At 32.9% G+C, this 13,413-nt stretch overlaps 1 protein-coding gene across 2 annotated transcripts in view; it reads left to right on the top strand.

Moving 5' to 3' along the window:
* Window positions 1-13,413, top strand: part of LOC119638485 — an 82,492-nt gene that overhangs the window by 47,861 nt on the left and 21,218 nt on the right. For both annotated transcript variants that reach the window (XM_038035293.1, XM_038035294.1), the window contains exon 3: window positions 1,725-1,824. In XM_038035293.1, the coding sequence (XP_037891221.1) occupies window positions 1,725-1,824 (100 nt within the window). The remainder of the gene's footprint in view (window positions 1-1,724; window positions 1,825-13,413) is intronic.

Genomic DNA, 13,413 nt, shown 5'->3' on the forward strand with positions numbered 1-13,413 from the left:
ATTGTTATTTCCACTTTAGGATACGAATAAGAAGGAAAAGATCCAATTTTTTTACTTTCGAAAACAGAGGCGCTTTCAGTTTTTGTGGCACTGCAGGGCATTGGGACTTTGACTACCAATGTTTTTGACGAACTTGTACCCTCTGTCAAACAGCATCTTAAATGTAACGATCCACGAGGAGATTGATGAAGGAAAGCATGGGCATGCCTAGATAAACTTAGTGCTAAAGCGTAAAGGAAACCGTAGACATGACTAGGTAAGCTCAGTAGTTGATACTGATGAAAGACACGTATACTTTATACCTTACTTCCTGACCTTTACTTTCGCGTGTCGCAGACGTTTTGAAAAAAGAATTAAACATCAAGAGACTTCACTTTTGGGAGGGCGCCGTTGTTGTTGCTCACTCTTCTATAGATACTCTACCATTGGGTGCATCTTTCGACCGATTTGGTCTATTTTCAATACTAGTCTGGATGCAGGAAGTTCCAATGCTTCGATTAAATATGAAGACAATGTTTTCATATTTGCGTTAAGGAGAAAATTTGCCATAGATGTTACTCACGCAGAAACACAGACGGACAGACGGATGTGCTTAAATCGATTCTATAGTTGATGTTGATCATAAAGCGGGCCTTTTGACGCTTCCCTCTAAATATTGCATACGTTGTGACACCATCCGTCCATGGTAGGAGTGAAAAATGAAGTTCTTTCGAAAGAAAAATTGACCGAATAAATATTCGAAGTATCATAAACGTAAAATCTTTGCAAACTCACTTAGACGTTCAAGTTAGATGAATATTTGAGCTATAATTCTATATAATCTTCAACTTTTACTTATATTATTTTTTCCCGTTCATTGCAATTTTTTGTGTTCTCTCACAAACAAAATCCTAATAGTATGAAATGTTAGCCGCTTCACCTTATTAATTTTAAATCAAAGTTTACACATATTGTCTGTCTTGACATGAATCTTCACTTGTCTATAAAAATATATCACGCCATATGGATGGCTCCAGTTTAAATAGTAATCAATAAACGCATTATCGTTAGTACATCATTTACAACAAACTTTCAATAAATTCTATAAATATTACCTGCTACCACAACTAGCTACCAATAACTTTGAATCTCTCAACACTTTTTAAGAAAAAAAAAAAAAAAAAAACAAATTTCTAAAAGAGCATATATGTATGTGTCTGTAGCAAAGTAAACTTTAAAAATTTATTATAACTTTTAGTCATCTTGAAGGATAATATTGCATTTAAAGCACATCACTGATGTAATTTCATTGTTACTTCATGATTAACATCGTAATTGAGGGAAATTAATTGCTGACCACATAATACTAAGGTAGATAGTTAGATAGAGGAGTTTGCTTACTAAACACTCTTTGATCAATTTACTATAGAGATTAATTCTATAGATATATACATACGTAATGTACTATAGAGATTAATGCCTTAGATATATACGTATACAGGCATACATCTTTAATTGTCATTTGTATGCATAATATATATCAATTAATAGATTTTAAGGACTAATTGCCTTCAGAGGCTTTTTGTACTAATTATTAATTGCATTACAATACTCTTTATGTAACTGCAGTAGAACTTTGTGAATTATCTCCAAATATATAGAGAATTTCACATGCATTCGTTCATGTATCTCATGTGCTTTGTTGATATCTTCTCAAGTTTTCTTTACTTTGCTTTCACTTACAGGAGTCTGGCAGCTTTCTACCGTCATACGAAGCAATTTCGTTTGCTGTTAAAAGTATTGCTAATAAACTTAATTGGACTCAGGTGGATATTTATGTTGGAGGTAAGCAAAAAAAAAATTACGTCAATATAGTAAAGTACTAGAATTCGGAAAGTAAGAGCATTAAGTATAAAACAATTTTAACTTTGCAAAATTGCATTAACATATTACTTTCGGATTAACACTTACCGTCACCTTGGAGGGTAATAATAGTACCAGTAGTAGTAGCAGGAGCGGTAATGAAGGAAAGCTCTCTTGATAGTGGTAGAATTCCTCCTAATAGCATCAGCAGTAGAAATAGCAACAATAATAGCAATCGTAACACTAAGGAAATAAGTTCTAATACTGCAGTAGAGTAACAGTTGTATGAATAATGACAGTCTAATAGTAGCAGTAACGGTATAAATATAAGAAATAATGTTCGTAAAACTAACAGTAACAGGAAAAGTGCAATATAGAGGAGATCATTTTTCTTAATAACATCAATAGTGGAAATAGTAATAGTAATAGCAGTCGTAATAAGAAGTAAATACGTTGGTATACTTCTACTAATTCTCTAGTTATATTAATAGTAGCAGAAACGGTAAAAGTATAACCAAAAATACTAACAGTGGCAGAAATAGCGTAATAAAGGTGTCCTCGTATTGGCAAGAGTCCTCTCCTTAATAGCATCAATAGTCGAAATAGTAATAGTAATAGCAGTCGTAATAAGAAGTAAATAAGTGATAATAGTTCCAGTTCTAATAGTAATAGCAACAGTTATGTGAATAATGATGACCTTAAAAATACTAATAGCAGTAGTAATAGTAAAAGTACAAGCACTAATATTAATAGTAGTAGAAATAGTTAAATAAGGGAGACCCTGCGTTCGTTTCAGTAGCATTTTGCGTGATAGCACAGGTCATAATAGAAGCAGAAATAGTCATAGTAATAATAGTTGTCGTAATAATATGTGAATAAGATGGAATAAAATCTCCTTCTTTTTCTTCTTGAATATTCGGTAAATCCTACAACAAATGGATCACCGTGTTATGAAAAAAGTCACAGTGCGAACACAAAATGAACACAATGACGGAATAACAAGAGTTGTATAAATTTTGCCAGCTATAGTAATGATAGATATGGTAGTAGCAATGGTAGAAACGATAGTAGCATTGGTGGAAATGGTAGTAGTAATGGTAAAAATAATAGTGATAATAATAAGGGAATTAAAGGTGTTATATTACAAGAGAAATTACTATACCGTTGTCCTTATCACTAATAGTAATAATAGAAGTAGTTATATAGTTAATGATAATAGTAGCAATCCTAATATTAGGACAAGTTGTGATACCATCAGCTAAAGACCAGGGAGAAGGAATAGCAATATAATACAGTAGTAAATAATGATAGGTACGTTGTAATAATAATAAATAGCAGCAACATTAACAGTATCTGCAGAAATACTCCTATAATAATAATAGAAATTATAGCAAACGCAGTAGTAATAGTAGGTAAGTTGTGGTAATAGAAAATAGGCGTAGATATCAATAAATAAACTTACTTTAGTAATAATAATGGTAACAGGAACTGTAGAAATGGCACTCATAGCAATACTAATAAGAATTATAGTAAGCATAGCAGTAGTAATCATCTTAAGGCTTGTATTTTTCCGCCATTTTCAAATGTACTATTTACCTATTTATGCAAAATTTATTATGCAATCATGTCTGCAGGACTCAACATAATTAGCTTTCCAAGATTTGTAAAAATCCTAATAACAGTAACTGTAGCCGAGACGGCGATAGTTATTGTGATAGTAAGAAAATACGCAGTGGTAATAGCAAAAATAATAGCAACACTAACGTGATTGTTAGTGATAGTAAAACAAAGAGCAATATTAAATACAACAGAATTTCCAGTTTGCGATACAGATTGCCCACAAAAAAGGACAACAACATTAGGCTTAGTATCCCGTAAAACGATACTGGAAATCCAGCAATAGAGTTATATCACAATGTGGCTCTGCGGCTATCCCAGGCATTTTTACCTTTGATGATTATATTTGTTCGTATGAATAAAGAATCCTACTATCCGTTAAATGTTATAATACGATTTCCTTTCACTTACTACACGTTAGAAAATACTAGAAATGAACAACTTAACGTTCAGAAATAGCATAACTCGTAGCAATATGATCGTATTTTCATCGCAGCGACCTAACGCCTAATATTTAAGGTAATTCAAAGAGAATCTATGAACATATTTATGGATAAAATCAGTTTTATGTCGGTCAGAATGGACTGTCTTCTATCAATATATTTCTATCTCGGCACCTAAGATGGATAAGTTCAAGCGGATGATTACGGAATATTTTTTAAGGTTTCTTACGAAACGTATCTTAAAACTTGCATTTCTTTAATATTCACTGAAAATCTATTGCAAACAATCCTTAGATGTCGCCTTAAATCAAGAAGTCATTAATTTTGTATTTTTTTCATTTTGCATTTTATTTATTTAATTAATTTAGACGCTTATGGTTATAAACGGAAATTTTTTCTTTTAATTAGATGATAAAATAATAATAAGGAAGCCTTTATTTATCCACTTAACATTACCGACATAAAACGCAATCGTAAATTTTCCTGAATGCTACTCATAAAGTTTGTTTTACATATTAAAACAAACAAACGCGTATAGAAAATATGCATAAAGTAAGGGTGAAATGATATATAGTTTAGGTCGTTTCTCCTGCTACCGTTTATGTGTCAAAGAGACTTTATAGCTGAATGTAAGGAGTCAAGCTGCCCTGATTATCAAAGCGAAATTTCTATAGAAGTTGAAATGATTCAAGGATTCTAAGGTTTCCAAGCTATTAAGCAAACATTTTAAATATTTATAGTTCTCTGCGAAGTTATGCCAGTTTTCTGTATATAATCAGCGTATCCCGTTTAGTCTTCTATTTTTATACCCTAAACCGATTGTGGTACAAGGGAATATTAAGATTGTATGTAAGATTCGGAATTCAGATCCAAGGTCAATCGATTCAAAATCACTTTCTTCTATTATATTGATCTAAGCTTGTCTGTCCGTTTGTCCGTCTTGTTTTTTTGTGCTTAATCTACAGACCGCAATTCTTGAAATACTCATATAATGTTTGTTACACTGACGTGTTTTGGCCCACGCATCATTGCTTCGGATTGGACCACTTCCCATAACTGTAGGATGATATAAGGATACTGGAGAAAAATGCAACTGAAGTTACGGATAGGATCAAGTTGGCTTGGAGCGAAAATCCCGCAAACTAAGACACAGTTAGAAAGTGGTTTGCGATATTTCTTCTTATTTTCAAAATGATGAAATTCCTATATGTCCGTCCGTCTCCAACATAAGCAACGCAGGAGGTGATCTTCAACTTAGATTGGAAGTTTCTCTCCCTATTTTTGGATATGCTTCAAACACGCTTTCTTGTGGATAGTTCTGGTTATGATCGATTCAGTTCTATATAGAAGATCAACAACAGATTTACAAAGTTAAAGATCGATGACTATTTCGTCGCGAAGCCATCAAAGTTCCACTGGCAGTTGATTCACAAATTACCCGAGCGGAGGCATACGACCAAACATAATAATGGTGAATATCTCGTTTATTAAGGTTTGTAACGAATTTCTTTTCAATTAAGCTGAGTTTAATAGAAAACGAACAGACTTTATTTGATGTTTTTAAAAACCCAAGCCCGTTCATGCGAATGTATACAATATTAGGCAAGACTTGAAATATACTCCGATTGAGTCAGAGTCCCGTTTTGGAACGATCTTAGCTTGTCTATCGGTCCGTACATCTACTTGTCTTGTATTGTTATGTTCAATCTAAAGGTCGTAAGATATTTGAGATATTGCGACGAAATTTTGTACATGGACGAACGCTATCGGATCAGACCACTTGTTCGACTACTCCCCATATAAAGCCTTATTTCGAAAAGTCATTGCATAAATAACTGTATTAAACGAACGATTGTAGGGTATTTAATAGAGGGCTGCGTCCCGCCACAGTATCTTCACTTGTTTACTTTCATATATAGCAATCACATACAATGGCAACGTATGTTTAATTAAGCTGTCTTTAAAGAAAAAGAAGGCTTTCCTCCATTGCATTTCATATGGCAGACAAAAAGCCCGGATGCGACCTGCTTATTAATGACTAAACGACTGAAATAGCTTTTAGGCTCGCTGTTTTCCCCTTGCTTACTCCCAACTTACGGTCGGCAATGCATGGACAGACGAACGAAGCGATGCCCATTCAATGTTGCATAGTCAATGAACAAATAATTATGCCCCTATTCTCAAGCGATTATTTTACTTAAACTATATGAATTTTTTCCTTGCTGTTACCCTTCAGTTAGAAATTGTAAGCTTTACAAACGCAGACGGAGTTACATAATTAATTATTAATTTATTTGCATAAGTAAATGCTTTTACAATATTATCGGAAAAATGAGAGAAAGTAATGATTTTCGGTTAAAAAAATCAATTCTTTTTTTTTTTTTTATATAAAATTATTAAAATGTACGAATATTAGCTTTCCCGATAATAGCTTTCACATTATAACATCGTAACACAAACCACTCATTTAGGAGAGTTCAAAAGTTTCTTGAATTCATTAGCGAAACTAAACTAAATGTTGCGGTTTAACTGAGGTATGTTCAGCGTATATGTTAAATCCTCTATAACTAACCATTATACCATGAAGCTGTACATGTTCTCTATCTCTTTACTTTTCCTTCATTTATAAATTAAAAGAGTTTTTGAGTTGAATGTTGAAGCTTTTTTTTTTTTTTTATCGCAAATGCATTAAAGATAAGTGGAAATTGAAAATGATTGTTACCATAAATAAATATATTGAGCGTTATAATGGCAAAGTGTTCGATACAAACGTTTTATTATTTCAATATGTATATATGTATGAAAACATGTCGGCTTTAGCATTTTAGATTTGTAATCTTTACTAAAAAGTATGTTGATATTTGCTAAGGGAATTTCCTTTTTATACCCATCACTAAAGCACAAGAGGTGTACTCAGTTTATTAAAACGTTTGCAACACCGAGAAGGAAGCTTCAGAGACTCTATTAAGTATATGTATGTAATTCTGAATTGATTTAAGCATGACCGCCCATTACTCCATCTGTCTGTCTGTCCGTGCTTCGAGTTGTAGTAAACATTTTCATGGTCGCGAAAGTGCGGCAATCGATTTCAAATTTAGCAAAATGATGGAAAGTTTTGTTCACGAAGTTGGGCATTGGAAAAGAGCTAAATCGGTACAAAGGGACAACTACAGTACGGGATAACTTAAGAAATCCTCTGTTTTCAAAAATAAGCTAACTTTGGTCGTTTGCTGGTTGCTTATAAACCACAGCAAACACAACGATAAAAATTCGCATTTATTTTCTATGATTAGCCCTGCAGCACCTGCAGTACAAAATTAGAAAAATCTGACACGCCTTCTCAATATCATGGAATAATGAAAGTCATTTCTTTTATCAAAACATTCCCAGTACTCACAAACAGACTTCAGAAACTCTAGAAGATGTATGCATTCTTGATCAGCATCAAATTCTACACCGATTAAATGTCCGTCTGTCTGTCTGCCTGCGGTAAACATTCTCCTGGTCGCAAAAATGCGGCAATTGATTGAAAATTTGTGCAAAAAGATGGAAAGTTCTTGTACGCAGCCTACTAATGGAATTGAGCCAAATCAGTCAAAGGAGATGACCACAGTACAACATAAGCGGACACACCCAACCCGCTTTCAAAATTAAAAAAAATTGATTACCTATAAGCCACAGCAGATACAAGAATAAAAATTTGCGTTTATAACCTATAGATGGTTCCGCACCACCTGTGCAAAAATGAAAGAAATCGTCCACGTTTACACAGTGTATATATGTTACATATATATAAAAAGTTGAAATTTCATTCTTTTATCCAAATGCTTGCACCACTTCATTTAAATCTGAATCTCTGTTGAAATATTTGTCAGTCCCTATGTCCATTTGTCTGTTAGTTGCTGTGGTACGGAAATTTAGTTTTTTTTTTCCTTTTTTTTTTTTTACTCTTCTCTAAGCAAGGATGATGGGCGTAAAAGATTCGAATGTGACTGAATATAATTTTGTTACTTGTTATTTATTTTATATATTTTCCATAAATAGTTTATGACAACATCAATTTTAAGCAATAAACTAAAATGCAATAAATTGAAAAATGTTGAAAAAAAATCTTTTTGTTTTTTTTTTTTTTTTTTTTTTTTTGTAAAACGAAGAAGAAAATTGCTTTAACACTTGTCTCGTTTAATAATTGACTATAATTTATGTATGCCGCTCTGTCTCTGTCTGATGTCTATGACAGCTTTATATATGCGAAAAACTGATAGGTCAATGCATATATTTTGGTTTTTTACATACATAAATTATTTAATAGGTTTATTAATAATAAATGTGACAAGTGTTAAGTCAATAAAAAATAATTTATGGAAATACAAAGAAATACATATATACATATATGTAAGCGAAAGAGGGAAATGAGTGCCTATAGTTGTTTGACTGCGACTTATGGTTAGTTAAATAAAGTATTTTAATTTTATCGAATATATATATATATTTTTTTTTAATTCGTTTCTATGCGTATTAAAAATGGCTCTTCTTCGAGATAGCATTAAGCTGCTAGCTGCTGTGAAAGTGTATGAAGGCCAAGAGCAGTCGTTATTAAAGACGTAAAATTTTATTTCATCGTCCGTCTAGCTTTGCGGGGGTAACACTCAGTGAACAAAGCGGCCTCCTTACAATAAAATCTTCTCCTCTTTCGTTGGAAGGGCAGTCAGTCTTCTTAGATTAATTCGCATTAGAATTTGTCTCACCAACTCAGTACTTTGTACACCAACGTATAATAACATGCACTAGTTTCTTATGTTTACTTCAATTTGCTATAGATTCTCACGCTGCCTTTTAGTCAATTACTATAACTTGTAATACTTTTTATTAAATTACTATAATAATAATATATATTATATATATGTATATATACAATATCAGGTATTTATATAAAAATACAACATTTGCTTATACGTATCCGCCTTCAATCTTCCTAAAGTTGCACTTTCGAGTTGCCCTAAACTTTAATGCAGTGATAGTTTTCTATAGATAGACAGTCTGTATATATATAGCATAAAATTTTGAATTGATTCAGTTATTCAGAGTGTATTACTTGTTATGCATTATAGTTCCATAAAGGTCTATAAAAGGAAACCCAATTAGAATCAAGGCTCGCTTAGCAATAATAATCCATTTTCGATACCTTGTAGGTTTCGGCTTGCTGACAGGTGTAGGGGGGCTAGCGGACTTGCCCTAAATGAGTGGCCATCTTCAAGCGATAAAAATGAAGAAAGCTTACTGTAAACTTCTTTTTAATTTGAAATAAATTTTAGCTTTAATATGCTCCAAACTTTCCCGCTTCTTAGAGCCTTTCGAAAGTAAAAAAAAAAAAAAAAAAAAAAAAAAAAACTATGAAAGTAAAAAAAAAATCACAATTTTATATTCTTTTATTCGAAAGAATATTCAACAAATTAACTGTTTACTGACCTTTTTCTTAAGTAAAGAAAATAGAGGAAAAAAAATAGTAAAAATTATCTAAAAATTATTCCCTTGAATAACAAGAAAAAGGAAATGAAATGAAATCGCTTTTTCTAAGGATGCTGTAAGCAAAAGAAAGAACGATAAAAGAAACACAAAATCCTTAAGTAATTTCATGCTATCTAAAGAGCAGTAAAATCAAAAACACAATTGTTAGCATACAATAAATGTTGAAAAGATAAGCAATGGAACTAATGCCATAACATCAAATTGGAACAGGAAAACACATTCAATTGCTATATACTATATATATATATATATATATATATAGATATATGCAAGTCTATGCATACGCAAATAAATAGATAAAGGTGTTCGTATGCTAAAAATTATTGAAAAGAAATTCTAGAAAGCGATGCTATTTGCGAAACAAATAAACAATCATTCGTTAGCAACGTAAGGATTTAAAGAAAAATGATTATTTTTCCATATCCAAGACCGTATACTACGATTATTGTTTCTATGGTGAGTGGGACATATTAATAGTAAGCTCTCGCTTCAATAATATTACAAAAGTTTATACATTTTAAAGCAATTATTAATTTTCTTTCATTTTATATTCATTTTTCATTTATTATCGCCTTGGTAATGCTGCTGAAAGCTAATCCATACTTAAGAAGCAAATGTACTTTGAAAACAATTAACATTATATTTGACCTCATTTAAGTACTGTTTGTCCTGCTGGCTAAATCTCTTCTTCTTCTTCTTATTCTTATTCTTCTTCACACTTTCGATATTTAAACCGTAACTAAGCGTTTAATCAGGAATACAAATACCTTAGCTTAGTCCAACATTAGCAGAAAGTCTTTGGAAAATTCTTTGTATTTCATCTGACCTTACATCCCGTTATGGTACAAGGGTATGTTACATTTTTTATAATTTAAAATAGACCCATCGATTTAAACTCACTTTCTGGATTGGTCTATATTTTTGTCTATACATCCGTCCATATGTCAGTCTTGTTCTCTTGTGTTCAACCTTTCGAGATATTTTGTTGAGATTTGGTACATTGCCATATTTTGGTCTAAGGATAAAGATATTGAATCGCTTTTTCGACGACTTCCAATATATTCAGTTTGTGCGGATGTACGCAACACCCAGAAGGACTTGAAATAAACTTACCTTTTATTAGAAATTTGTCTGTCCGTATATTCGCCCGTCTTTTTTCCTTGTGTTCAACCTGCAGGTCACATTTTTGAGATTTTTGGATGAAGTTTCGTAAATTTTTTTTTTGTACGGTTCGTCCGTCGGTCCGTGTTAGTTTCTTGTGACCTGCACACGGCAATGCCTTGGCCCAAAAGATGACCGCTTTTGAAAAATGCTTCACATCGGCCAACTTCCCATATAACGCCTTATTTTCAAAAGAATAACAGTATGGTCGTATAGGGTATTTAATGGTGGGCGTGCCCCGGTTTGTTGATTTAGCTTATTTTAATTTTAAACTTTGTACGTTCTCTATTCTCTATCAGTTGCCTTTTATCCTTTATTTGTTATCCGTTATTTGTTTTGCGCTTCTCCTTTTTACTCACTCCTTTTGTCTCTTGTCTTTAAGCATTTCATTTTCTCTTTCCTTTGGTACGTTTTATGCATCCTTTATACTTTACAGGTATTTTTTTATTTTATTTATTATTATTTTTTTTGGATTTTTTTCTTAAATGACTTTTGTGTTCACCTTCTCTTTTAATCTATATTGGTTGTCCATTTCCGTTATTTGTCATCCGTAATTCTGTTTCTGTTTTGCTCTCTACTTTTTCCTATCACTTGTTGTGGTTGTACTTTCCTTTTTTCTTCCTCGTTTCTTTAGTTTGCTTTAAATTATTTTTCATGTCTTTCTCAGCTTATCGTATATATCTTCTCCTTTATAACGGCCACAACAACCAAAAGGCAACTTAAGAGGTTGTAAAAAATTCAAATTTTTACTCGAAAAGCATGTCTGCCAATCCGTCCGCCTTTCCCTGTATAATAAACATGGTCTTGATCCCAAAAGTTAGAGCTTCACCGACTTCAAATTTAGCAAAAGCTGTTGAAGTTATTGCCCATGGATTGATATTGAAAATGAGCCAGATCGCTTAAAAACGCACACCTACAGTGCAACATAAACTGAAAACATCTCTATTTTCAAAAACGAATATTTCGTGTTTTTGCTCATTACTCATAAGCTAGGAGAACAGCCTGATAAAAATTTTGTACAGATGACCTTATACTACATGTACAAAAGTGGAGAAAATCGGTCTCATCCACTCCACGTTGCAGACCATCGATATTTCATTGCATTAGATGTGTAAAGAAGAGTCAGTCGCAGGCGAATACAATTTTGTTACTTGTTCATCTTAAATATAATTTCATTTCTTATTTCGGATTATTGCATCAACATAAAATTTATTTTTGTTAGCAGACACATGTATATATATCTACGTACACGTAGTCATACATATATATATATATATAGACATTAAAACAGACAGTGAACGAACAGCAACAATAGAAAAGCAGACATAGCCAGACCTAGAGACCAGCCAGTCAACAAACTGCACAAACTAATTCCAACGAAATTAAGTGTAGAATGAGAATGCATTTACGTTTATGTGTATGAAAGTACGTAATGCGATTGTTACGTACATTTCCGGTGATTTATACATTGATGACCTTAATTCTTCTATTAAATACAAAAAAAAAAAAAAAACAGGGAAAATTTCATACAGAAATTTTCTACTCATAAAAAGTACAACAGCTATCTGTAGATATGTGTGTATATGTTAAAGAATATGTCAATAAAGTTGGCGACACGTGGATGTTTTTAAAATAATAATAATAATAATATTATTATTATTATATGGAAAACTTATGAAAATTAAAGCCAGAAGATAAATAAAACAACGCCTTTAATAAAGGATACAAAGAAAAAATGAAAAAGTGGACATGTTGTCTTCTTTCTTTTTTTTTCGCTTTCCACATATTCCCTTCTTTTTTTTTTTTAAATTCATTTATTTGAATATATCTAATGAAACAGGCCGTTGTCGAAGTGACGAACACGAAGTATTATAAATCAAGTCAGCAGTGTATGTGTTGTAATAGCAACCCTTTGCTTTTTCTCATTTTTACGCCCAGTGATTTAACGAGTACTGTTTATCGTTGAGTGTAAAGGATAGGAAAGGTCATATTGCAATTTGATTTCGACTTCCCATCCATTTATTCCGCCTCTTAATTACAGCTAGTTTTAGAGTCTACATTATTTGTAGTAGTGGTTATGTTGAGTTTTGTGCAGATGTTTGTAACAACCAGAAGAAGTTGCGATTGATTCACATTTTATTACGACAATCAATTCAGAATCATTTCCTGAAACGATCGGAACTGCAACCGATATCCGCACAATTTACGCCGCCAATATTCGGCTAAAATTAGAGTATAACTCGCATGTGTGGACGGGCGCATCCAAACTCTCCTTGGAGGTCCTCAAACGCTTACAGAAATAATCTCGGGTGCTCCTGGCAAAGTGTGTCCAAAACTCTCGATACCCTTGAGCAGCCGGCGTAATATGGCTTGTGTTGTGTTAATGTACACGTACATCCAAGTCAAATGTTCTATAGAGACAAAAGAGATATGTTCATCAAATAAGTCCTTTAAAAGAAGCACAAAGCTTTCTCAGCGTCCCCGTCCGCTTATCCTGGTGTTACCTGCATATCGCACAACATACTGCCGCGACGCGTCCTGCCTGCCTTTGGAACAATCCACCACCAGTGCCCTTTTCGATTGTTTACAAATGCTACTCTCTCTTTCTCCACCCCTCTTTTCCTATAACGCTTTCTATAACAAAAAGGTTGTCCCTTCGTCTGACTTGCATGCTTTGACTCAAGGACAACCGCCATTCAAAATGAGAAAAGGTAGTGCTAAACGTCGTTGCGAACAGTCGCGTACAGTATTCAAAGTACAGCAAAATCGCCTATCAAGCGTTTTGACCCGGCGGTGTGCGAAACATATTTCTGGCCTGATT

Source organism: Glossina fuscipes, unplaced genomic scaffold, assembly GCF_014805625.2.
Source record: "Glossina fuscipes isolate IAEA_lab_2018 unplaced genomic scaffold, Yale_Gfus_2 90, whole genome shotgun sequence".
Taxonomy (NCBI): Eukaryota; Metazoa; Arthropoda; class Insecta; order Diptera; family Glossinidae; genus Glossina; species Glossina fuscipes.